At 40.3% G+C, this 25965-nt stretch overlaps 2 protein-coding genes across 2 annotated transcripts; one reads left to right on the forward strand and one right to left on the reverse strand.

Annotated features, from left to right (window-relative positions):
* Nucleotides 1–2524: 2524 nt before the first annotated feature.
* Nucleotides 2525–16032, forward strand: LOC105057016 (calcium-transporting ATPase 4, endoplasmic reticulum-type). The gene is made up of 9 exons (XM_010939442.4): nt 2525–2737; nt 2893–4420; nt 5238–5307; nt 5419–5540; nt 7541–7819; nt 7936–8313; nt 9377–9486; nt 13756–13984; nt 15014–16032. The coding sequence occupies exons 2-9, from the start codon at nt 3014–3016 to the stop codon at nt 15590–15592; spliced, it is 3174 nt and encodes a 1057-aa protein (XP_010937744.2). The 5' UTR covers nt 2525–2737; nt 2893–3013; the 3' UTR covers nt 15593–16032.
* A 1531-nt stretch (nt 16033–17563) lies between these two features.
* LOC105057015 (receptor-like protein kinase HERK 1) lies at nt 17564–20932 on the reverse strand. The gene is given in 3 exon segments (XM_010939441.4): nt 17564–17972; nt 17975–20343; nt 20754–20932. Coding segments are annotated over 2 exon segments (2451 nt in total). The 5' UTR covers nt 20253–20343; nt 20754–20932; the 3' UTR covers nt 17564–17799.
* Between the last annotated feature and the right edge of the window lie 5033 nt (nt 20933–25965).

Consider the following 25965-nt stretch of genomic DNA (forward strand, 5'->3'; position numbering starts at 1 on the left):
AAGCAAACAACGAGGGTTCATCTCATATCTTTCCTCGTCAAATACATTATAGGAAGCTTCCGGGAAGCTGCTTCCGCTGTCACGACACGAAATAAAGGCGAGCTAATTCCACAACGGCGTCTTTGTCATCATCTCCCACGGCAGCCATTAAAATTAGTCCACCAGCTTCGCTGCAACGCCAATAAAGCAGCCCCAATAATTCATTAAAAAAAATTGGCCGGCTTCACGTGTACTCTCGGCTCCTCTAACAAAACCTGTACCCCCCAAAGCTTAGCTTCCAGGACCTCCGGACCCTGTACTTTTGTAGAGACTGTGTTGTATAACAAGACGCCAGGACCACGTTACCGCGCCAGGAATTAATGAAGCCCCAGCTCTGGTCACGGGCGACATCACCTGCAGGCACAAGCCCCTTCAATTAAGTCAAAGACGATGCATCCTGGAAATTTCGTAGCTTCAATTGGTCGTGATAGATCAGCGCCCGTAAGTCACAAAACGTCATTCCTAAGTGTTCAAAACCGGATGAGATCCGAGGTGAGAACGGGGCAAGGCTGCAAGACTGTCCAAAAACTTGGCCTCGACCGATCTTTTTTGGGAGCCCAGAGGTTTTCAGTTTGGTCGGTTCCATTTTACATCAGTTTGCCCTTTACCGCCGCTGATCTCCGACGAGTTGGCCGGCTAAGAACCGAGATGTCGCACCTTATTGTTCGATGCAAAAAACCCTACAAAGACAAATTTATTTATCGAAGAACTCGAAAGTTATCCCACCGAAGATTTTTCAATACTTAAATTAGTTAAAAAAAAAATTAAAAAAATCAAAATATGAGAGCAAAAAATTTATCTAGTTCTCGTACTTATCACTTTATATAAGATAAAAAGTATTATTATTGTGTAACTCCCATCTCCTAAAATTCGAAATGTGAGGATCATTGCATGTACTAGGTGGTTAACTCATTAACCGTCATTAAAATCGAATAACGGATCATTCATAGACAATTACTACATCCGACGATCGTAGATAGTTAACACATGCACCGAATAATTATAGCTCGATATCTAGTTTTTTGAGATTAAGATAGTCGACAAAATACCAAGAAAGTTGTTGGTCAAATCTTGACAATGTGTTAAACTTAATTGGCCAAATCCAACTTAGTCTTATTTCATCAATCTAATCTAAGTCGGCTCAATTCGTCAAGTTGTACACTTAATTGGTAAGAAGATGAGGACAAACGTTAGTCGGATAAGTGATGAAGATTTACCTCAACACTTCTGATATATATATATATATATATATATATATATATATATATATATATATATATATATAGAGGTTCGGATCATATCGTCTAGATTTTTTTAAAGCAATTATTTTGTTTTATTGCTAGTTAATTTAGAAAAGTCAAGTTATCTTGAATCATGAAGATGGAGTTATACCAGAATTATTAAAAATTTTAATTTAAATATAGAAATTTACATACCTCCGGACATTGTTGTTCAATCTAAATGAATGATATCTAAAACGTGCAACCATAAGAAAACCAAGCTAAATGCTCCCCCTTTTGTCAAGCAGTGTGTTGGTTTTCCCAATCTCAACACCGACTATATCCAATAAAAAGGATTTCATAAACTCTCAAATAAGATCAATTTTATCAAACCATCAAATATATTTTTATCACTTTATCAAATATTTATTTTTAGTCATGAGTACAGATTAATCTAAACATAAAATAAATCTCAATACATGTTCGTGTGCGATATATCTGGATGGATTTAATCAAATAAATTATAATAAAAATTAGATTATGCTAAAAAAAAATATGACTTATGTTGTGAGATCAACCTAATGGTTATAGATTGAAGAGTCTCGATTTATAACTCAATTCAGATAAAGTAAATAGCCCTGGGCTAAAATTGTAGATAACCAACAAAAATATATGTATAAAACAAGTAAATAATTATTTTATATATTTATTTAATAATCTTCATAATTATTTTTGTCTAAATTTATCTTTTTTTTTGGGCATAAAAGCATCATTAAATATAAAATTAAAGGGAGAATGCATGATTAATGCTAATCATTGTGGTTAAATATTGTTTGTCATCAGCTAGATCTACATATAATATAAGAACCGATGAAAATTACAATTGTTTTTTATTTTTTTGGTTTTAGGGGTCAAAACATAGGTATTCGAGGTGTGAATTAAAATATAATTAACAGACGAATGGGGAATATATTATAAGTTTTTCCACTTTCAAACTAACTAATTTTACCATCACCGTACGCATATAAAAATACAAACTTATTTTCTTTTATTTATTTATTCTTATCTATTCAACAAGTTAATTTCAGATGAATCAACATAGGTATGGGCTAGCTCCTAAATCAGATCGGATCCAGTGCAGTAAATTCCCCATTTTACCCGCAGATGAACAGATTTGGATACTATTTTGACCGGGGCGGCACATCTTTATTTTATTTAGGTGTCTTCAAGCTAGAAATATATATTCCCCAAAACAATTTATATACGGCAAGAGAAGCTTCAGAATTATAGGTGGGGATGCGCGCACGCACTCACGCTCCCCAATAGGACGGAGAACTTCGTTTCTTCCTTTACCTAAAAAAACCTAGGTTTCTTCTTGAAGCAATCGACCGGAGCGCCTGCTCTCCATGCGGCGATCGGACGAGGAGGAGGAGGAGAAGACGTGACGAAAAGCAAAAGTATTCCTCCAATCCAATCAGGTAATAACACGACTGTCTCCTCTCTTTTCTTCGTAGATCTTTTCGTGTTTCGTTTCGACTTTTTGGTTCGTTATTTGGCTGAGATTGATGGGAATTTCGGTTTATTTTTGGCTGGGTGAATCGGTCGTTACGGTTTCTTTGGGTTTGTTGATCAGGGTTTTGCATCGCTGGGGCATGAGATCTTGATGCTGGAGTTCGGAGATTCGAGTTTTTTTTGGAGGAAAGATTGGTTTTTTGCGTCTTGTTTTTCTCGGGATCTAGTCGATTGCCGTCTGGATGGGAAAAGGAGGGCAGGATCAAGGGCAGAAGGGCGGATTAGAGCGCCGGACATCCGCCTTCCCGGCCTGGGCCAGAAGCATTCAGGAGTGCGAGGCCGAATTCGGGGTCTCCGCCAGCGAAGGCCTCCGATCCGATGAGGTCTTGAAGCGCCGCGAGATCTATGGCTGGAACGAGCTCGAGAAGCACTCCGGGCCCTCGATCTGGCAGCTGGTTCTTGAACAGTTCAATGACACCCTTGTTCGGATCCTCCTCGTGGCCGCCGTGGTCTCGTTCGTCCTCGCTTGGTATGATGGGGAGGAGGGGGGTGAGTTGGAGATCACCGCCTTTGTGGAACCCTTGGTGATCTTTCTTATACTCATTATCAATGCCATCGTTGGAGTTTGGCAAGAGAATAATGCCGAGAAGGCCCTCGAAGCCCTGAAAGAAATCCAATCCGAACATGCTATGGTTAGGAGGGACGGGGACTTGATTCCTAATTTGCTTGCAAAAGAGCTTGTTCCGGGTGATATTGTGGAGCTGAGGGTTGGGGATAAGGTCCCAGCCGATATGAGGATTCTGTATCTGATAAGCTCCACTCTTAGGGTAGAGCAAGGGTCTCTGACAGGAGAGAGTGCGGCGGTGAATAAAACCAGTCGCCGTGTTGATTCAGAGGACACAGATATCCAAGGGAAAGAGTGCATGGTCTTTGCAGGTACCACTGTGGTCAATGGGAGCTGTGTCTGCTTGGTAACCCAGACTGGCATGAACACAGAAATAGGTAAGATTCATTCCCAGATCCATGAAGCTTCCCAGAGTGAAGAGGATACACCATTGAAGAAGAAATTGAATGAATTTGGTGAGGTTCTCACAGCTATAATTGGTGTAATTTGTCTTCTGGTTTGGCTCATCAATGTCAAGTACTTTTTCACTTGGGAATATGTTGATGGCTGGCCGAGGAATTTCAAGTTCTCTTTTGAGAAGTGCACATACTACTTTGAGATTGCTGTGGCTTTAGCTGTTGCTGCGATTCCTGAGGGTTTACCGGCAGTCATTACTACTTGCCTGGCACTAGGCACACGGAAGATGGCACAGAAGAATGCGCTGGTTCGGAAGCTGCCTAGTGTCGAGACTTTGGGATGCACCACTGTCATCTGTTCTGATAAAACTGGTACGCTGACAACCAATCAAATGTCAGCAATAAAGCTTCTGGCCATGGGGCGATGGACAGATACTATTCGAAGCTTTAAAGTGGATGGTACGACATATGATCCTCATGATGGGAAGATCCATGACTGGCCAACTGGTAACATGGATGCAAATCTTCAAATGATTGCTAAAATAGCTGCTGTTTGCAATGATGCAAGTATTGCACGCTCAGGACATCACTTTGTCGCAAGTGGAATGCCAACAGAGGCAGCTTTGAAGGTAAGAATCCACACAATTATTTTCTTCACTGTATATTTTTTTTTCCCTTATTAAGCATTTAAAGTGATTCTTCCAAAATAACTCCAAAGCAGAATGGCCCTGAAATGCCAGATTATGTTGCTAAGCTCTTAATCAGATATAAAGATAGCTATTAGCTAATGCTTCTTTTGGGAGTTCTTCATAAAAAGAATCTTAATTACATGTAAAAATAGTTGTGGGCATCACACACAGGGTTGTGGCATCGAACACTTAAAACTATCCAACCATGTCCTCCATGCTTCCATAGATGAGCTCATGTTATATAGCATGCTTTATTTCATTTTTCATTTTTTCTTTTTTTGGTGCTCCTATTTCATTGAATCCAGTGAAGGAGGATCATTAAATGTTCTGGTATCCATATAGTTTTAAATAATTGTGCTGGAACTCTCATTTCACATTATCTATGTAGACTCAACTTTGAGTCTACAAGATGCAGTTGCTCTTTCAGTGGCACTGGATTCATTAACAAGTCAAAAAGAAAAATTTAAAAAATACTACAGATGTGATCTTTTATCATATAAATATATGAATTATGGTAATAGGAAGGACTCATATGCTGTACAAAATGAAATGTCACAATATTTTCTTCATACTTGTCCAAGTAATGGGAAACAAAAATCTCTTTTGTGTATCCTTTTGCAATCATGAGAATGAACAAGAATGCTTATCTGGAACATGTGATCGTTTATTGAGCAGACCATGTCATGGAGCAATAACAAATTTGATTTGTGTACAATCATGAATGATTTAATCATTCTTTATCTGCTTATCCCATCAGGTTCTGGTTGAGAAAATGGGACTTCCTGGAGGGTTTGATTCTTCATCTTTAGAGTCCACTGAGATATTAAGTATGTTAGATTCCTCATACCTGTTATTTTTTCATCAATTCTAAATACTTGAATCATTCAGTTGCATTTAAAATATATATATGACACTCTGCTTATTGCTTCAAATTTTAGAATGCTGTCAATGGTGGAATGAGGTTGCACAAAGAATTGCAACTCTTGAGTTTGACCGCATTCGAAAATCAATGAGCGTTATTGTGAAGTCTAAATCAGGAAGCAATTCCTTGCTTGTGAAGGTATACTATCTTATCCTCCCTTATCAAAATGCTTTTGTAGTAGTTTTTCTCTTTCTTAGCATGAAAAAACCTTGTAAAGCTTTATTATTATGGATTCTTATTATGTTTAGTTTGGCTGCATAAAGTGGTTGGGTGGAGCTCTGATATGATGATCTTGATAGAAAGGCTTAGCTTTTTCACTTTTTCCTTTTTGTAAGGGTTTGGAGGACTTAAATTTCTAGTTTGCTCATATATTTAGAAAAAGGAAGAATGAAATTTATAGAGATATAAGCTGTCCAAGGTTTGGCTTTTGGATGGTAGGGTTTGTTTTAATTTAAGGTTAGATGAAACAAAGTTTAGAGTTTTAACTTTAAGGAGTGATGAAGTTGAGATCTGATATCAGATTTATACATGACCAAGATTAGATCAAATTTATAACTCCCCTACATGGAAATACTGAACCTCAAATGCAAATTTACATTTGAGCCAAGTGGAGCTGAATTGTGCCCAATATATTATAAAACATCATTCTTTTGCAAGGTCGTCAAAAGCAAAGGGCGTTCTTAAGGTGACAATTTTCCTTGTACTGCCCGAGGTGCTAGATGCTAAAAGGGCCCTTGCCTGAAGAAAGTAAGGCACTAATTTATGAAGGGTTCAATAGATGTGTTAGTACTAAATATTTGTATCTAAAATGAACAAATATCATAAGACTGATTATTCAGGTTTCAAAATCCTGAATCATAATCATCCTTGATGTTAGATATCATGTTCTACATCTTTCAAAACATCAAATGAAGACACAACTTTCTGTTACATGATTTAAACCAAAGTCAGCAAAAAGAAATCTTTGAACATTCTAAATTAGCTTCAATGTTCAAACATGTGTGTAAAATATCACCAAGCAAAACATGTGTGATGTTTCTAAAAATCACACAACACAAAAAAGTAAATCTTCGAACATCCTAGAGCATCCCTTTATCTATAATTCTTCAATGGACCAAAAAAACAGCAAAAAAATCTAACAGAGCTTTAAAAGAACCATTGAGAAAGGGATAGGAAAAATAATACTGGATATTGCTTAGGCAGGCATCTACAGGTTGCAGGTATCCTAACAGAATTTGATTGATTTTCAAATTACAACTTATGTTTCATTTTGATATGTGAATGAAACATCAACTGGAACACTAACACAACATATAGGCTAATGGATTTGTTGACCACAGGATCCAATCAACCAGTTATAAGAATTGGATATGCAGTTAGAAAAAGGTTCATACTGTTCAGAAAAGAGCAATGATCCTCCAATTGTTGCATTCCTTTCAAAGTTCAAACAGAGAATTTAGCTCTTCTGGATGCCTACTTCGCTTTCATGTAAAACCTGCCATAGGTTTTGTATCTCAGGTAGGCCTTAGTGGGGAAGATGATTTGTATGGAGTATCATTGCACAGATTCACAGCATCTATCTTCCTGATGTTAGGCTTTGTCATAAAATTCAGGTGGCACATATGCCCCTTCATATGTGTCAAATAAAGCATCAGCCAGTATACTTCTGAATATTTATGAAGTATTTGATGTACCATACACACAAATGCAACTCGTCTATGTAGTCTCATACTCCTATAATCTATGAATGATGAATAAGTAATTATTTTTGATATTGTGCATCAGCTTGTGAACTTAAATACGCCTGAGGGTTAATTTGAAAAACACATTTTTCTAATGCATCGATGTTTATCTCCAAAGTGTCTTATGTTGACAATTTAATGTGTTAAATGATATCCCCCTCTTTAAGGCGTAATGATCTAGCACCCTGAGTAGAGTCTTTTGGCTAATTATTTTGGTCTCTTTTCAGCAGTAGTTTCTATCAACTATGGTGGGTTTAATGACCCGTTGCATTTCACAACTATTAAATATTTTAACATCTTTGTTATGTTTTGTTATGCTTGTTTTCTGAAATCATTTTGCTGTAACTAGAAAATGAGCTTCTGGATAGCTACTAATTAAACATGTGCATTCTGAAGGGAGCTGTGGAAAATCTACTGGAGAGGAGTTCCTACATTCAGTTGCTCGATGGCTCGGTTGTTCTGTTGGATGAAAGTTCAAAAGGTCTTATTTTGAAAGCCCTTCATGAAATGTCAACCAATACTTTGCGCTGTTTGGGTTTTGCATACAAGGATGATCTATCAGAATTTGCAACCTATGATGGTGAAGACCATCCAGCTCACAAGCTTCTACTTGACCCATCTAACTACTCTTCAATTGAAAGTGATCTCATTTTTGTTGGCCTGGTTGGGCTGAGGGTAAGACAACCATGCTCATTTCCCAGACTGGTCACCCTGCACCTTTTCCTTTTATGCTCTGAAATCTTTGTGTGCATTGACTGACATGTCTCCTATCCTAATTGCAATCATTGTAGGATCCTCCACGAGACGAGGTCCACAAAGCAATTGAGGACTGTAGAGCAGCTGGCATTCGAGTCATGGTGATTACAGGAGATAACAAAGAAACAGCAGAAGCAATTTGCCGTGAAATAGGTGTCTTTGGATCTGATGAAGACTTAACTTTGAAAAGTTACATAGGGAAAGAATTTATGTCTCTCCCTGATAAAAAAGTCCTTCTACAGCAAAGTGGTGGTCTTCTCTTCTCAAGGGCCGAACCAAAGCATAAACAAGAGATTGTCAGATTGCTGAAAGAAGATGGTGAGGTGGTCGCAATGACAGGTGATGGGGTGAATGATGCCCCTGCTCTGAAAATGGCGGATATTGGTATTGCAATGGGCATTGCTGGAACTGAGGTATATGCCATTGGCTATCTTATTTTATTCTTTAACTATCACCCTTTTTTTTTTTCAATTGAACACCTTAGAATCCTTCTGGCTGTATGTGATATAACGTTAAATATTAATTCCATGATATTCTAGAAAGAGAAAATTCTTAAATATGATGTCTGTTGACTTAAAAGGATGCTTGAATGCAAGCACCGAATCCTATAACTTTAAATTATACACCATCTCTCTCACTCCTTTTTTTTTTTCCAATCAACATTCAATTTTTTAAGCATTTTTTTTTTTGTGTGAATGCTACTATTTTTGAGTTCTTAAATTTTTTATCTAAAAATAGAAGTGTGATAGAAGATTGGAATAGGGTGAGGGGATGAATTCTAGGAAATGAAGGAGACAATGTAGTTTTCTCTCCAAAAAGGAGATAAGCCACCTAAATTACAGACATAGAATCGGTCTATCTTTTTCCAAAAACGTAAGAGTAGAGATGGAGGGAGAGAGTTTTTTTCTTAGTTTGTTCCCCCTCTTTCATTTAATTTTCACATGTGAAACACATTTTAATATTGAAGTAACATGTTATCGGTATAAAGATTGACAAACAAAATCAAGATGGAATATTCCTCTGTTTCCAAACTGTCTTTGTATGATGTAAAATAGATTATCATGGAAGTTGTCACTATTAGGATGTTGGTGTAGAAGTGGACGTGTTGCCAGGGCCTGCCTAGCATTATTATATGAGGCATGCGTTTATGTCGGCAATATTTGCTTTATGCTTGTGACCATGAGATGGCAGATAACTTGCTGAAAAGTAGCAGAGTGGCCCATTTTTCAAGACCTGTGCTATCAGATAACTGCTTTTCGTTGAAATGTGAGCTTGAAATGACAGTTGGCTTGTTGGATGACTTTTTTTTTTGTTAACATTTATATTTTGTTCTCCTCATTTTGAGTCGTTTTCCCATTCCATGTTTTTTCTGAAAAGGGGCCTTTTCTCAATCAAGAAAAAGGTTTGTTGTCTTATTTGCTGCTCTTTGCACCAGGTTCTTTTAGTATCCTTTAACTGGTCATGTATTTATTCCAGGTTGCCAAGGAAGCTTCAGACATGGTGTTAGCAGATGATAATTTCAGAACAATTGTTGCTGCTATTGGTGAAGGAAGATCAATTTACAACAACATGAAGGCTTTTATAAGGTTCGTTGTTTAATCAACTTTGCCATGTCCAGCCTTATCCCTAAATTTATTAATTATTAATCTGATCTTTAAAAATATCTTTCTTAACTAAAATATCGGAAATGGCCTATAGTGCACTTTTGTGCATAGATTAGATAATACTAATGATGTAAATAAATAGCATGTTGCATATCTGTTAATGGATACATGGTTATAAATGTGCATCTTAATTTGGATCTTGAAGAGTGTAAAACAGTAAAACTCAACTATGCAAGATACTAATTTTGTATGTTAATATATTATACAATCAATAATGTGAAGTATCTAAATTTGATGTAAACAAGTACATGTAATAAGAAGAAGACATGAACCTCAATGTAGTGCTATTATAGTTTCGAGATCAATATTTGGTTGAACTCATACAAGAATGCTTATTGATATATTGTCTCATGTTGCTTGCCATTACTAAAGGAGGTTGCTCTAACAGCCGACCCTTTCCAAGTCTAGGGTGGTTTAGTTGGATTCCTTTTTGGTTCTATGAGCTTAAACTGTGTCACCAGCTAGTAGGCTTTCCTACCAACCACAGCTTTCTTGGCCATAGTGTTACGATATCAATGAGGGTTGCCATCAGCTGGTCACAAAAAATTGCTTAATTCTTTTGTGGAACCTTCAAGTTTTGTGTTATTGTTGATTCCATCGTGACCTTTACATTCACTGTCACATGGCTTGTTTTATATGTGAGATCGATACCTTATTTGTTATTGGATATATATTGATTCACAGGACCTTTAGGTATAAATATTATTGAATAGACAATCACAAGATTCAGTTCTAGTGAAGGTATTGTACTCTATACATCTTTCGCTCTCTTTGCCAGGGTTATGGACTTGGGGGCCAGGTCCAGGTTTTATCCAACCTGGACTTGGACCTTATAGGGGATCAGGTCGAAATGGTCATCCATATTGTGCCCATCAATCAATGGAGCCTGGTTTGTACTGGGGTGTATATGGAACTATAAGAGTCATCATGTCTGTGGGGTGGGTATGGTTAAGTGTGGTCTGGGTCCAAGTTTGATTAGCCAATGGATCCATATGACAAAAGCCAGACAACGATTAAGAATGAAGAGATGATAATGAATGATTATGGAACCTTTGATGGAAGGCAAAACAAGAGTACAAGGGAAGGTGGCTGAAGCCTGGAAGGAAAACTTAAATTTATTAACACACTGTATGTAAAAACTGAGGGTTTAAGGATAAATCTATATATATATATATATATATATATGAGGTAAATCATTGGCTTTGGTTTGGTTTGGGTTGGGTATGCTTTTGCTGGACTGAGACCCAGACTTGAAACTTTTTATGGGTCTAGCTTTGGACCCCTACCCAACCCAAAATCTACTATTCTGGATCAGGATCAAGTTTTAGGATCAGGGTCTAGGGGTCTAAGTGATAGACATACTCTAACCAAATATAATTCGCATATTTTAGAAGCTGATAGGGTCCAATAGGAGTGATTATAACTTAGAAGTGAGGAAGTCAATAAAATATCATAATTTGGAAAAATTAAAAAACGCTACTGAAATATTCAAATTTTGAGAATATGAGAAACTTATAGTAGTTTGTAATATGTCTTTATGGGGCCATTTTGTTGGGGGTAATCTAGCGTGGGAAAATGATTCCCACATCAGATTACCATATTTGGTATGTAAAAGAGAAGAAATAGATGGTAAAAAAGTTGGTGGGCCCCGTACTTATTTTTCGGAGAGAGAGAGTAAAACAAATACTATGGGAGGGTTCGTATTTGATAAATTCTTAAGTGATGGTAATCCATATTTGACAAAAACATCCCCAATAAAGTTGCATATGTAATTATTAAATTTGTTTTGATGTTTTTCTAAATTCATTCAATAAAGAACTTTTATAAAAAAATGAAGATGGAGACGGTATTATGTAAAGGGCTATGTGATTATAGTCATTATATTAAAATTAATTGGACATGATAATGCTATCTTAATATTAAAAAAATATTTTATGTTTAAAGGTATATTTGTAAATTTGGCTATATTTCTATGTAGATTTACCTCCAACCAAACGTAATAATCTTTTTCCAATGACATTTTTCGGAGTAATTTTTCTTCCAATCAAACACAGTAAAAGTTATTTTCCTCCACAATCATTTTCCTAGATAAATGATTTCCAGAAATTATCAGATTACCCTGTAATCTGACATACTCCAGCCAAATGGACCCTATGAGCGATATCTGGAGCACAGATAATGAGAACCATTAAGGAGTGCTTTTTTACTAATAGTGGAAGCATTATAGCATATATTTGATAAATATTAAAAACTCATGTTTTTTAAGAAATAATTTGGAGGTCATGTAGTTTTCGCCTTGCATAGAATTTTCTATGAGGGCACTGGATTTGCTATCTGCCTTATTCAATAGATCGAATGTACATGATAGGCAGTTATTACAGAAGTGTGAAAACAAAATGAGGTTTTCAATTCTTTAAATTCCAGTAAACAAATATTAAGTTGATTCATGACCTTATCCTGTGGATAGAGCTTGCATGAGTGCAAAAGGTGGTTTAGAATGCATAGGAAATATAGAAATGATCTATTAGGAATTGCTTAATTGTTGATGGATTCTTTTTCGTTGATGGATTGATTGGACTCTTAATAATCATGATTCTATGTCAGATTACTCAGGACTGGTATTCTATCTTTTACAATTGGATCTTTGTTGGATAAACTATAAATTCTTTCCATGTTGAGGGTTGTCCTGAAGGCTTGCTCCCTACATGCATAAATTCTATGACATTGCTGTCCTTGTCAATAGTCCTTATTTTATGTTAGGCCCTTCTAATAGTCAAACCACACACACCCCCACCAATAAAAAAAAAAAAAAAAAAAAAAAAAAGGAAACAACCATCCTACTTGAACTGACCCAATCAGGACTTGACCCATCTAACTCGACTAGTTGGGTGTCCACTGTTCAGGTACAAGCTGGTCAGGCTTGACCTGCTAGCAGGTTGTGTTAAGTTCATGCTTACATTTTCTGACTGTTGGGTCGTGATATTAGCACCTTTCATCATAAGCACACTTTTTAAGTTTGATTTTACGAAAAGATGTTATCAGTTTCTCCTTTTTCCCTCTCCAGAGTGATTACATGAAATCACAGCATTCCATCATGAAATAAGGAAAGATAGAACCTAGAGCTTGCCTTAATCCGCCAATCCATTATGACCTGCCTCATCTCCTCTCCTATTTTCCCCATTGATCGTTTTTTTTTCTTCCCTCTATTTTGTACCTCTGCCACTTTTTTCCCTCCTTCCCTCTCCCTCCTTCTCTCTCTTCTCTATTCCTTCCCTAGCTTCTCTTCTCAGCCACTTCTGTTATCCCCACTCATCTTCTTCCTCTCTCTCTCCTTATCTCCACTGGCATGGCAACCATTGGAACCCTGTTCTTTGAGTTTAGTCCCACCAATGCCATATCTTAAAATCTCCTTCCTCTCTCCTCTCTCATCTTTAATGTCCTGACCACCATTGGAACCATCATTTTACTGCTTGCATCAAGTCTACGACCATCATCCTACTGCCTACCCCTTCTCCTCTTGTTTCTCCATTTTCCTTTTCCTTACATTTGTTAGCTAGTTTGGAAAATGGGTTGGCATATCATGGTCGAGTACCTATGGGTTTGGGTTAGCTAGCATTGGAGGACCTTTTGGTGGGTCAGGTAAGGTTTGGATCTTCTGGTGGAGGTGACCCTACCTGGACCTGACCCATTGCCATCCCTATGTTTGTCATCCATCAATACTTGAGCTAGGAAATCGACACATTCGAGGGTTTGTTGTTATGCATGTACCAAGTTGGGAAACCTTCTTGATCTCGAGCACCATACCTTGTAAGCTGACATAGGTAGGTGGTACAAAGCTCATTGGTTAATGTATTCCATTTTAGATTCCATAATTGCAGTTGCGACTGAATAATGTGCAAGTGTTGGCATGAAAATTGAGCCTTTAGATCTATTCCAGAGTTTTGGTTGCATGTGCCTTCTTCTTGAGGGTAATGGTGGGGGAGCAAACATATACAGAAGCTCCTCCCAAAGAAAGATGCTTTGGTCAAACACTTGGGGAAGCACCTTCCAAAGTTCAGACCTGGGACATCAGAGAGGAGGGCTGCAACCATTAGGCTGCAGTCTACTTTGCAGGATTGCCTATCTATATGCCATTCTGTTTCTATTATTGGTCTTCATATAGTTCATGTTTTAATCCTCTTATTGTTGCAGATACATGATCTCCTCGAATATTGGTGAAGTTGCCTCTATTTTTCTAACAGCAGCTTTAGGTATTCCCGAAGGGCTTATACCAGTTCAGCTTTTATGGGTCAATCTTGTCACAGATGGCCCTCCTGCAACAGCTTTGGGATTTAATCCACCAGATAAAGTTATTATGAAGAAACCTCCTCGAAGGAGCGATGACTCATTGATCAATGCATGGATTCTATTCCGATATATGGTAAACTATCTTCTTTCTGCTGTCCTTTAGAACTGATGATTAATCGGTGCATCCCTCCAAATTCATTTGCACACAAAGAACCACCTGTCTCATATGCCATTGAATGCACCCCTTGTGCTTGTAGTATTGATAATTAAAATATTGAAAAGGTAAATTGTTCTCTTTCTGCTTCTCTGTAGAAGACTGATTAATCTGTCTGCTGTACAGATTCATGCATTTAACTGACAATTGTATATTCATCTTCAGCAATATGAGAGCTAGCTCTGTTATTTGCCTTACTAAATATGCATACATCCATCTTGAAAACTTTCTTCATTTTTTGTTTTATTATCATAAGTGAATTAACTTTCTTATAAGCATCAGAATTAATTATGTAGGTAACATACTTTGGTAGATTTATGGTGACCCACAATATGTCAATTGGTGATTTTTTTTCTTCTTCTGATGGTTCACAACATGTATGTACTCCATGGAAATGATGTGTGAATTTCCTGTTTTGGAAACCCTTTTAAGAAGCCCAAGCCATCAGAACTTAACATTATTATAGTTGGTGCATATATATAGCCAGCGGCATTCTGGATATACACGTGTTGTGGATGAAGGGCACCTACATGTGTTGTGCACATTATGTCCTGTGCGAACTGTGTTTAGTTCCAGATCAATCCTTTGGTGGGATCCATACGGTTGAGTGAAAAATTTGGTACATGGCATGTGTATGTACCACCTCCATGCACGTCTACAGATTACTTCTCTGTATAGCTCAACTCAAGTCAACTAAGCCATAATCCCAAAAACTAGTCGGGTTTAGCTATGTGAATCATTTTCCTCCATTCCACTTGGTTTAGGGCATTTTGAAGATGTTGAGAAAATTTGTGCATGTTAACCTAAGCTTTAACTACTGATCATAGGTGCTCTCAATAGACATGATTTGTGATGCATTTTTGCTAGCGTATCTTTCACTGGAAATTCTTTTACCTGGAGAGGGATTTATTTAACTTGTGAAATGACTCGTTTTCACTCCATATGCAGGTTATTGGGCTTTATGTGGGGCTTGCGACTGTTGGTGTTTTCATCATATGGTATACACATGGTTCATTCATGGGAATTGACTTGAGTGGTGATGGGCATACTCTTGTCACGTATTCTCAGCTCTCCAACTGGGGCCAATGCTCCTCGTGGGAGGGCTTCAAGGTCAACCCGTTCACTGCTGGAGCACGTCGTTTTGTCTTTGACACTGACCCCTGTGAGTATTTCCAGGCTGGTAAAGTGAAGGCAATGACCCTCTCTCTTTCTGTGCTGGTGGCTATTGAGATGTTCAATTCACTGAATGCTCTCTCTGAAGATGGGAGCCTCCTGAGCATGCCTCCTTGGGTGAACCCATGGCTTCTTTTGGCCATGTCTGTCTCATTTGGGCTGCACTTCTTGATTTTATATGTACCATTCCTTGCTCAGGTGTTTGGAATTGTACCTCTCAGTTTCAATGAATGGCTTTTGGTGTTGGCGGTTGCTTTCCCAGTAATCCTTATTGATGAGGTTCTTAAGTTTGTTGGGCGGTGTGCAAGCTCTGTGGGTGCCAAAAGACGGTCTGAGAAGCACAAGTATGAGTAGCTGCTAACAATAGCTGCAAACTGGGAAGTTTCAAACAGGAGATTCTATTCTACAACTGTGCATTGTTATTAGCATGTGGCAACGCTATTGTTCTAAACCCTCGTTCTCTTCTTCCTCGAGGGAGGGATTGTTTGAGAATGGTGGACCAGGACAATACTGAAGAATCAAGATGGTGCTGGATAAGTATGAAATCTGGGGAGACTACCTTAATTTTTGAACACAATTTAGATTTTAAAATGATGCTGAAATAAACAGCTGCTTTTTTTTATAGATATTTACAATGCAATGCAATTAAGATTCTAATTCAAATTATAGGCTTTGTATCCAATGATGCTTTTGCAGCTGATGTATTACAGATCATATTGACCATGTGCACGTGAGAGCGCAAAAAATGCCAATTTGAGTCGCTTTTGAAGAGACTTAATATTGGTTTGACTGTTTGTATTTGGTGCCTTTTATTTTATTTTGTAAGCTTATAACGATTTTTGCATCTCTTGTTCAAATGGTATGGTTGCAATTCTCGCCTCTCAACCCTATTACTACCCTGTTCCCAAGCATCACCCGTTCTTGTTTTAAGAAAGTCATCCATTATTGTGAAGCTTTATGAATTAGCGGCTTTCAGTCTTTGCCTGCTGTTAGGAAAGCTTAGGTGGCTTTTACTATTGAAAGTTTGAATACCGATGCGTCTGGTGTTATGAACCTCAGCTTAAGATCTGGTGGAAACCTTTTTTTCTCTTCTTTGGGTCGGGAGATATGGTACACCTTTTGAGACTACGATTTTTAGGATCTTGCTCCAACCGTCAGTACATTGGGAGTATGGATCCATATTGTTTACATGTTCAGACAGCAGTTTAATGAGAAAAAGCTAATCAATGAAAAATTCACTGGCTAAAAATGAATTAACAGATGAGTAGAAACTGAAAACAAGCAATAGAAAACAAGTTTTCTGAAGTTCGATGAGCAGACATCATAAGGAGGAGATATGATTGTTGGAGATATGAAACATGAAACATCAAAATATGAGTAGGTGAAGTCAAATTTACAGCATAATGAATAACCACTTACGGAGGCATTTTCTGATCAGATGCAATGGCCTACTGAAAAAAAAAAAAAAAAAAAATCTAAATCCTGAACCAATCAAGACCGGAAAGGTTTATGTACTCTTGTTTTCACCCGGCCCACATGGTACTTGCCTAATTACAGATACACAAACCAGGCACAACAAATGTGTAGTAAAATTACTTGCTACACATTATGTTCTGTCTTTCTTATGCCCCACTTTGCTGATCAAGCTGCTAAGCACCTCAAGTGCCTGCACTTAGATACCTGCATAGGCTGGGATGGCAAATAATCGGCAAACTATGTTTTCCCGGTTTATTCCTGTTCCACTTTGCTGATCAGGCTGCTATAAAACACATCCTTTGGCAGCACACCTAAAAGTTGAAGCATCAAAAGAAACCCAGTTGGCGAAGGCTGTTGCAAATTTGGACTAATCAAGTGCCTTTTTCTTCACACCAAAGTACACCATCTGGCATTACAACAAATCAGGTCATGATCTCCTGGCATGTTGTGGCTGCTGGTAGCACATGCCATCAGTGTACCTTTCTACAATATTCAGATTTCCAGACGATCAATAGAACGGCTGCTCAAAATCATGTGCTTAGCGGAGTACTCTTCCTTTGTATCATGTGCTTGGCAGAGTACTCTTCCTTTGCAACTTGGAGAATTGAATGTTGACGCCATCAAGAATGCTATCCAATTTCAGCTTGCAGACTATAGGTAGTCCAGGAACAGATTCTATCAACATGACATTCACAAAAGTACCATCATATATACAAAGTGCAAGCATATATCTACTGCAGATCCTTGAAATGGATGGTTCTGCTCAGAGTTCTGTTTGCCTACCTTCATGCCATGACTTTAGACTTGGTGTTGGTCCACCTAAACAAGCGCATAGACACACATTCAACATCTAAAGATGTTTTCCTTTTTTGAAAAATAATTATTTCCACTTATGAAGATGATGAACAATCAAAAGAAAGGTATTACAAACCTACACCATGATTACATGGTCAGACTGTTTGCTTATGTGAGCAGACATACATAGAATTAGAAAGTAAAACCCGCATTAAAGGACCAAGTGGTCACATTTGAAATGGACTAGAAAGTCCCTAACAAAAGCAGTATCTTGGCAAATTAAAACCAATTTATCTACCTTCAGCCTTGATCAACTGCGAGAAAACTCTATTCATAGAGTCGTTAGAAAGATTGTTGGAACTTGAGGTACTAACTTCCTCAACAGTTGCACCCTCAAGGTTCCCAGTGTTCTGAAACCGTGAAGAAAGTTCAGCAATCCGATTGATGCTATTAACCTCAGAGACCCCAAATCTTCCTCTTGGAGATGCAGCACATATTCCAAATTCCACAGCACATCTCCCATTGTGGGCCTCTCCACACCATAATCTGCCAGGCATTTCTCGACAGTCTCACCAAACTTCCTCAGAGAATCAGACCTAACTGTTCCTGCAATCCGAGTATCCACAATCTGCTTCAACTCTCCTCTCTTCTGCCATTTCATGGCCCACTCTGCTAAGTTCACCATCTCTCTTGGAAGGGTGGGATCGATGACCGGTCTTGCACAAAGCACTTCAAGCAGAACGACTCCAAATGAATACACATCTGACTTCTCTGTCAGCTGTTGCCTGCGGAAATACTCTGGATCAAGATAACCAAAGCTCCCTTTTACTGCAGTACTAACATGGGTCTGGTCCAAATCTGGTCCGGTCTTTGAGAGCCCAAAGTCTGCAACCTTGGCCATGAGATTCTCGTCAAGTAGAATATTTGCGGATTTAACATCACGGTGGATGATAGCCTTGGCAAAACCAGTGTGAAGGTAGTGAAGTCCTCTGGCTGCTCCGATGCAAATTTCCAGCCTCTGTTTCCAACTAAGACTAGGAAGGTCAGAGCCATAGAGATGGCCTTTGAGAGTCCCTTTCTCCATGTACTCATAAACAAGAATCATCTCATTCCACTCATCACAGTACCCAATAAGAGAAACCAGATGACGGTGGCGCAGACATGATAGCAGCTCAATTTCTGTCTGGAACTCATTGAGGCCTTGTTGGGATCTTGGATTACCCCTCTTAACTGCAACCTCGGTCTCATCTTTCAGCACTCCCTTGTAGACCTTCCCAAAACCTCCTACTCCAATCACCCAATTGTCATCAAAGTTGTTTGTTGCTTCCTGCAACACAGCTAAGGAGAACCGGAAACTAAGGCTTGCATTTTGTGCAGATGTAGCAGCGGTGCCATTAGAAGTTTTACTCCCTGTGCTGTGTGAAGTCAGTCCATTGACAGAGAAAGGCATCCAAGTCTTTGAATGAGGCTTCCTTGCCATTTTCCTCCTCCGAAGCACCACCAAGAGAACAAAAGCAGCAATTGCCACAGCAATTGCTCCGAGGACTGAGCCCAATATCACACCAAAATTTTTCTTTGAACCAGGTGGTGCAATAACAATAACGGAACCAGTGGAAAAATTCATTTTCATGATCTCAAGCCCATTCAGAATGCCATCAGGCCAAACATTAGGCAAGGTTGAAGGGCCGATACTAATACGAAGCTTACTGGATGCATCACTAGCTGCCAAAACAAAATCCATATAAACAGGTGCAGCCAAAGTTTGCGATGTCAGTTCGCTCAGATCAAGATTGGAAGCCACTGACCAGCCATTTATGTAAACATCAAAGTAGAGATTCCCAAGTGCCTTGCTAACTATATCACAGAAATGAAGCCGTATAAAATAACCAGAATTTGCATCAACGTTGAACTGCCATGTCATGTTAAAAAGTGCGTTAGAAGTATTTGTTTCTGCCAACTCTATCGCTGTGCTATAGACAATATTTGGGGCAGTCTCTTGAGTGGCTCCTCCTGGCAGATAATTAATCGTTCCAGAGTAAGAAACTGCTTTGGCAACATTCTTATAAAGTTGGAAGCTTTGATCATTAACCCAAGTTCTCCACAGAGTATCATTTTCTGAGGAAACATTGGGGCCGCCCATATTGATCCTATAAACAGTCTCCAACGCCTGCTCTGACAAGCCTTGATATTGCTCGAAAGGATTAACAATCAAGGCAGTATCATTTATGAGATAATCAGGAACTGAAACAACTTCTATAGCGTTTATGAATGCAAGGGCTGGGTTTCCTGAGGGTGCAAACGAAAGGATGAGTTTGTCACGATTTATGTTCACCGAATATTCCCTGAAAACTGGAGAAGAATTCCCCTGCGGTCGGAAATTATGGAGGAGGACAACATCATCAGTCGAAACTGTGAAGTTTGCAGCACTGAGATTGTAGCTTTGGAACATAAATGGGAAGAAGTAGAGGCGGATGAAGTGCCTGCCATGCTTCTGGATCGAGAAAGAGTAGGAGGAGGATCCGGTGAAGATCCGTGCAGTCTGATAAAGCGCCGAGCTGTCAAAAGATGAGACCGAGTTGGATGAGGTATTGGCCAAGATGCTACCAGGAGGCGTTATGGTAGAAGAAACGAAGGTATCAGCGACGAAAATTCTAGTGCCAATGGTCGTGTTCTCTTGCGAACCACAGTCAATCAAGTAGTTGTCTTCGGGGGTAAATGCTCCAAAAGCACGTAGAACAGACATGATCCCAAAGATACAGAAGCCTAATCCAAGTTTTCCGATCCCAATCACGTCACAACCCAGAGTTTCTTGAAGAATTTTTTGAAGCACCACTCTAGAGAAAGAGACGAACAACGCAATGGAGTCAAGCCACCATTTTTGAATGATTAAAAGCAAGAAAAACCCTCTGAGAACAAAATCAATGCACGAAAAAGGATAAAAGGAATGCAATTTCTGAGATTGGAACCAAGAAACTCGTATTCGAAAGCCACCCCATAACCCCCCCAAGACCCAAAGACCAAAACCATCATGATGTAAACACCTTGGGATGCGAAGAAAAAGATCAATAATCAAGAATTGAAACAAGGGAATCCTAGTTTGCAACGGAACAAACAAATCCAGACATCAAGCCACCAACTTTCCTCTACAACTCAAAAAGACAATCAACTCGAATGATTGAAACGCAGTGCAAGGAAGCATTAGGGAAACGATTCAAACGGAGAGAAAGAACGGAAAAGATGGCACCTTTAAGCCTCCTCCAAAGGGTCTTTCCCAGATCAGCAACCAACGATCAGTGGCCAGCGAAGCTCCGAAAGAAGGCAGTGCGCTTTGATCGATTCGACAGGGTCTCAAGTAGGGCTTCCAGGGAGAGAGAGAGAGAAGGGGGGCAGGAAAAGCCCCAGCCGAGTCAAGAACTAAAACAAGAACTAAAACGGCTACCACTGCAATTAAAGAGGAGGCAAAAAAAAATAAAAAATAAAAAAAAATGGAAACAGCTCATTAAATTGGGTAGCGCCGTGTAACCAGAAAAAAAAAAAAAAATAATAAAATAAACCGCCGGCTCGAACCAGCCAAATGCCGGAGCATATGCACGGTGGATAGCGTACAATCGGGAATTGGTGAAATACAATGGGTACCGTGGCGTGTTATCCATCGTGGGATTTGTCTTACGGAGGCCAACAGAAGACACCAACAGCTGGCAGTGCGAAAAATTCTTACGGTTTTTATTGCCAAGTAACCTTAAAACCCTTTTTTTTTTTTTTCCGCCGCCAGCCCCTCCTCTTCCCCACCGCCTCCCTCTCTATACAAAGGATGAATTGAAAAAAAAAAAGAAAGAAAAAGAAATAAATAAAAAAAAGATGAATAATTTTTTTTAACTATTCTTTCATATATTTAATAAAATAAAAAAAATAAATAAAAATATTTTTTTCTCTTTTTGATATAAAAAAATAGATGATATTTTTATAATATTTTATAAAATTATTTTTTAATAAAAATAATTTTATTATAAATTTATAATACTTATTTATACTAAAAAATAAGCAATATATAACTTATAATCTATAATCATATTAAAAATTATATAAATATTTAATTTAATACATAATTTTATAAATTAATTATTAATAAATTAATTATATAAATAACTAACTAATTTATTATTTAATTTAAATAGTTAATTAATATTATATAAATAGTTAATTAAAAAATAATAAATATAAATAGAGAAATAGATAATAATCTAATTATTTAATTATAATTATAGAAATTATATATTAAAATTAAAATAATAACTAATAAAATTTAATTTAATAATATATAATTAATAGTATATATATAAATATATATAAATAATATTAATGAAAAAGTAAAGAAGTATTATATGTTTATCAAAAAAAATTAATGAAGAATAGTTTTGTTAATATTGAAGTCTAACTGCTCCATCCATCTTTCCTTCATCCTCTCAATTCGAAAAGATGCAAAATGATGGATTAAGATGGATGGACAATCCATCTTTTTTTTCCATTCTTTCTGTAATTTTTTGAATCAAATGATCGATGGAGACTATCCATCATTTCAATTTCATCCATTTATCCTCTCATGATCCCAACTAAATACAACATTAGAGAGATAACTGTTATTCTAATTAAAAATCTTGTAAAATTCATTGATTAAGCTAGGACCATCAATGAGATTACAAGCTACATATTAGATTATGCCTATATTCACATAACACTTAGAAATAGCTTTTTTTTCTTATGGTATTGGGGTTGGCCATTCTAAAATTATTTTTGGATATTTTATCTATATCAATCGATGTTACTGATTGTATTAGTTCAATCTATAAATTTTGTAAGATTTTTAGATCAATCTTATGAAAAAATCCAAATAGATTTTAAAAGGAACAATATTCCTGTAGCTTGAGTCGTAGATGATTCTTTGTCCATTTGAGAAAGTCACCTCCCAAATTAAACAAGTTTTGTGTCTTTTTGCTTTTTTGGTAAAAGTTTCACGTCTCTTTCATAGCTGACATCTTGACTACAATTTTGTGATGGCAATTGATGTTCACATGGCTTAGAAAATTGATTTATCTTTGCCGTGATGGAAGGCAGGCAAAAGATTAATACAATCAAGATATTCTCAGATCTCGACCGATATTGTTGCGGCCAATCGTCTCATCATCCGATCGTTGGAGAACGTGCACCTGCAAAAAAGAGAAGTCCACACTGACCGGAGGCGGCTCCGACGGGGACCCTCCAACGGTCAAGTCAGAGAGGTGACTGGGCAACAGTGAAATGAAGACAGAAAGCTCAATCGAGAGAGAGAGAGAGGGGGAGCAAGCCTATGGTTTCCCAGGGGGTGTCCCTGCACTGTTGCCTTCCCCAATATTTATAGTGGAGCGTGGTATGGCGCCGTCATTAATGGCGCGGACAATTGAGGAATTGTCAACTCACTGTAGACTGTCAGAGTCGCCGTGAAAGTGTCACATCGCCGTGGGGCTGTCAAATCGCTAGGGTTGACAATGCCCTAGGAGGGATAATGCCCTTAGGTGGCAGTGCCGCATGTCGCTGTCAGGGCTGACAGGCTCTGGCAGCTATACGGTGATCGGAGGAGTCGACCGACCCTAGGTCGGTGGCCAGCTGTGTGGCGCCGGGTGGAGATTCGGGCCCCTCCGATGGTCAGCCGGGCATGTTGCGAGAGTCGGCCATCAGACTTCCTGGTCGGTCGGCCAGTCGGTCGGTCGGTCGGTCGGCCAGTCGGTCGGTCGGTCGGTCGATCGATCGGCTAGTCGGTCGGTCGGTCGGTCGGCCAGTCGGTGTCGTCCGTCGGAGTCGGTCGGTCGGGGTCGGTATATCCCAACAGTTGCCCCCCCACTCCTGAGCCCGATGTCGTGTTGGCTCGCGTGAACACGTGGGCGACGGCTTCGGACGAAAGGAGTGGTTTTTCGTCTTTTCTTGCCCCGACTCTGGCGATCACATCAACGAACGATCCAATATTGGTCGTCCCGACTGTAGGTCGAGCATGCACGTCGGGTCAGAGGTTGGCCAACCTCCGAACGTTGTTCGTCGACACGATCATTCCGCAGAATCTGATAGTCGAGTAGCATCCGACGTATTCGGATAGGATAACGATGGCAAGTCGAATATCCATTGTCCAGCCCTTGGTTGGACGTATGCGTCGGGATGTATGATAAACGGTGGCAAGCCGAATATCCTTCGATCGGTCGTGACCAGATCGGTATGTCGCAAATACGACTGCGGTCGTCTTGGCGTTTTGCCCTTCTTAGTCGAAGCTAAGTCGGCAAGTTAGCCAGCCGCATTAGTCGAAGCCCTTTGCCTTTAGAGGTGGGGGCCGTCGTAGATATTTCGCTCCTTCGATCTCCGTCGTAGAATCCGATATGTCCTCGACGATCGAGATGTAGATTGAGCCATTGGTTCGGTGATTCATCGATCAGGCCGACGACAGAGTCATAGATTCGGTGATCGGCAATCGAGCCATGTTGGTCGGGGCCTTTTGCCTTCAAAGGCTGAGGCCGTCGATTTCGGTGATCGGTGATCGAGCCGTTGATTCGGCGATCGATGATCGAGCCGTTGATTCGGCGATCGACAATCGAGCCATGTTGGTCGGGGCCTTTTACCTTCAAAGGCTGAGGCCGTCGATTTCGATGATCGGTGATCGAGCCGTTGATTCGGCGATCGGTGATCGAGCCGTTGATTCGGCGATCGACAATCGAGCCATGTTGGTCGGGGCCTTTTGCCTTCAAAGGCTGAGGCCGTCGATTTCGGCGATCGGTGATCGAGCCGTTGATTCGGCGATCGATAATCGAGCTATGTTGGTCGGGGCCTTTTGCCTTCAAAGGTTGAGGCCGTCGATTTCGGCGATCGATGATCGAGCCGTTGATTCGACGATCGACGATCGGCCATGTTGGTCGGGGCCTTTTGCCTTCAGAGGCCGAGGCCGTCGGTTCGACGATCGATGATCGAGTCATGTTGGTCGGGGCCTTTTGCCTTCAGAGGCTGAGGCCGTCGGTTCGGCGATCGGTGATCGAGCTGTTGATTCGGCGATCGACGATCGGCCGTGTTGGTCGGGGCCTTTTGCCTTTAGAGGCCGAGGCCGTCGGTTTGATGATCGATGATCGAGTCATGTTGGTCGGGGCCTTTTGCCTTCAGAGGTCGAGGCCGTCGGTTCGGCGATCGGTGATCGAGCCATTGATTCGGCGATCGACGATCGACCGTGTTGGTCGGGGTCTTTTGCCTTCAGAGGCCGAGGCCGTCGGTTCGACGATCGATGATCGAGTCATGTTGGTCGGGGCCTTTTGCCTTCAGAGGCCGAGGCCGTCGGTTCGGCGATCGGTGATCGAGCCGTTGATTCGGCGATCGACGATCGGCCGTGTTGGTCGGGGCCTTTTGCCTTCAGAGGCCGAGGCCATCGGTTCGACGATCGATGATCGAGTCATGTTGGTCGGGGCCTTTTGCCTTCAGAGGCCGAGGCCGTCGGTTCGGCGATCGGTGATCGAGCCGTTGATTCGGCGATCGACGATCGGTCGTGTTGGTCGGGGCCTTTTGCCTTCAAAGGCTGAGGATGTCGATTTCGATGATTGATGATCGAGCCATTGATTCGGCGATCGACAATCGAGCCATGTTGGTCGGGGCCTTTTGCCTTCAAAGGCTGAGGCCGTCGATTTCGGCGATCGGTGATCGAGCCGTTGATTCGGCGATCGACGATCGGCCATGTTGGTCAGGGCCTTTTGCTTTCAGAGGCCGAGGCCGTCGGTTCGACGATCGATGATCGAGTCATGTTGGTCAGGGCCTTTTGCCTTCAGAGGTCGAGGCCGTCGGTTCGACGATCGGTGATCGAGCCGTTGATTCGGCGATCGACGATCGACCGTGTTGGTCGGGGCCTTTTGCCTTCAGAGGCCGAGGCCGTCGGTTCGAGGATCGAGTCATGTTGGTCGGGGCCTTTTGCCTTCAGAGGTCGAGGCCGTCGGTTCGGCGATCGGTGATCGAGCCGTTGATTCGGCGATCGACGATCGGCCGTGTTGGTCGGGGCCTTTTGCCTTCAGAGACCGAGGCCGTCGGTTCGACGATCGATGATCGAGTCATGTTGGTCGGGGCCTTTTGCCTTCAGAGGCCGAGGCCGTCGTAGATTCTCCGCTCCTTCGATCTCTATCAGGATCTGCGCACGAGGAGCGGGGAGAGGGGCGTAGGAGTCATACCTGCGATGCGTCGGTCTCGGACTCCATTGTCTGGGCAAGACCCATCTATCGGTGGAGGGCCTGCTGGGTTCAGTATGGGCCCGACCTTTCTTCCATTTTTCTTTTCGGCCCGTGCCTTAAGTCAGGCGCCGGTCGGAAGCTCCTTCGTCCGCGCGCATGTACTTGTACGCGCGCTCCAGCAGTTCGGCGTATGTTCGGGGGAGGGTTTTGTCCAGGGAGTAGGTGAACCGAGATGTCCTT

Source organism: Elaeis guineensis, chromosome 14 (genome assembly GCF_000442705.2).
Source record: "Elaeis guineensis isolate ETL-2024a chromosome 14, EG11, whole genome shotgun sequence".
NCBI classification, from domain to species: Eukaryota; Viridiplantae; Streptophyta; class Magnoliopsida; order Arecales; family Arecaceae; genus Elaeis; species Elaeis guineensis.

Coding starts and splice junctions, on each gene's coding strand:
- LOC105057016 (XM_010939442.4), top strand. CDS start 3,014: ATGGGAAAAGGAGGGCAGGATCAAGGGCAGAAGGGCGGATTAGAGCGC. Junction 4,421..5,237: donor CAACAGAGGCAGCTTTGAAG/GTAAGAATCCAC, acceptor TTATCCCATCAG/GTTCTGGTTGAGAAAATGGG. Junction 9,487..13,755: donor AACATGAAGGCTTTTATAAG/GTTCGTTGTTTA, acceptor TTATTGTTGCAG/ATACATGATCTCCTCGAATA.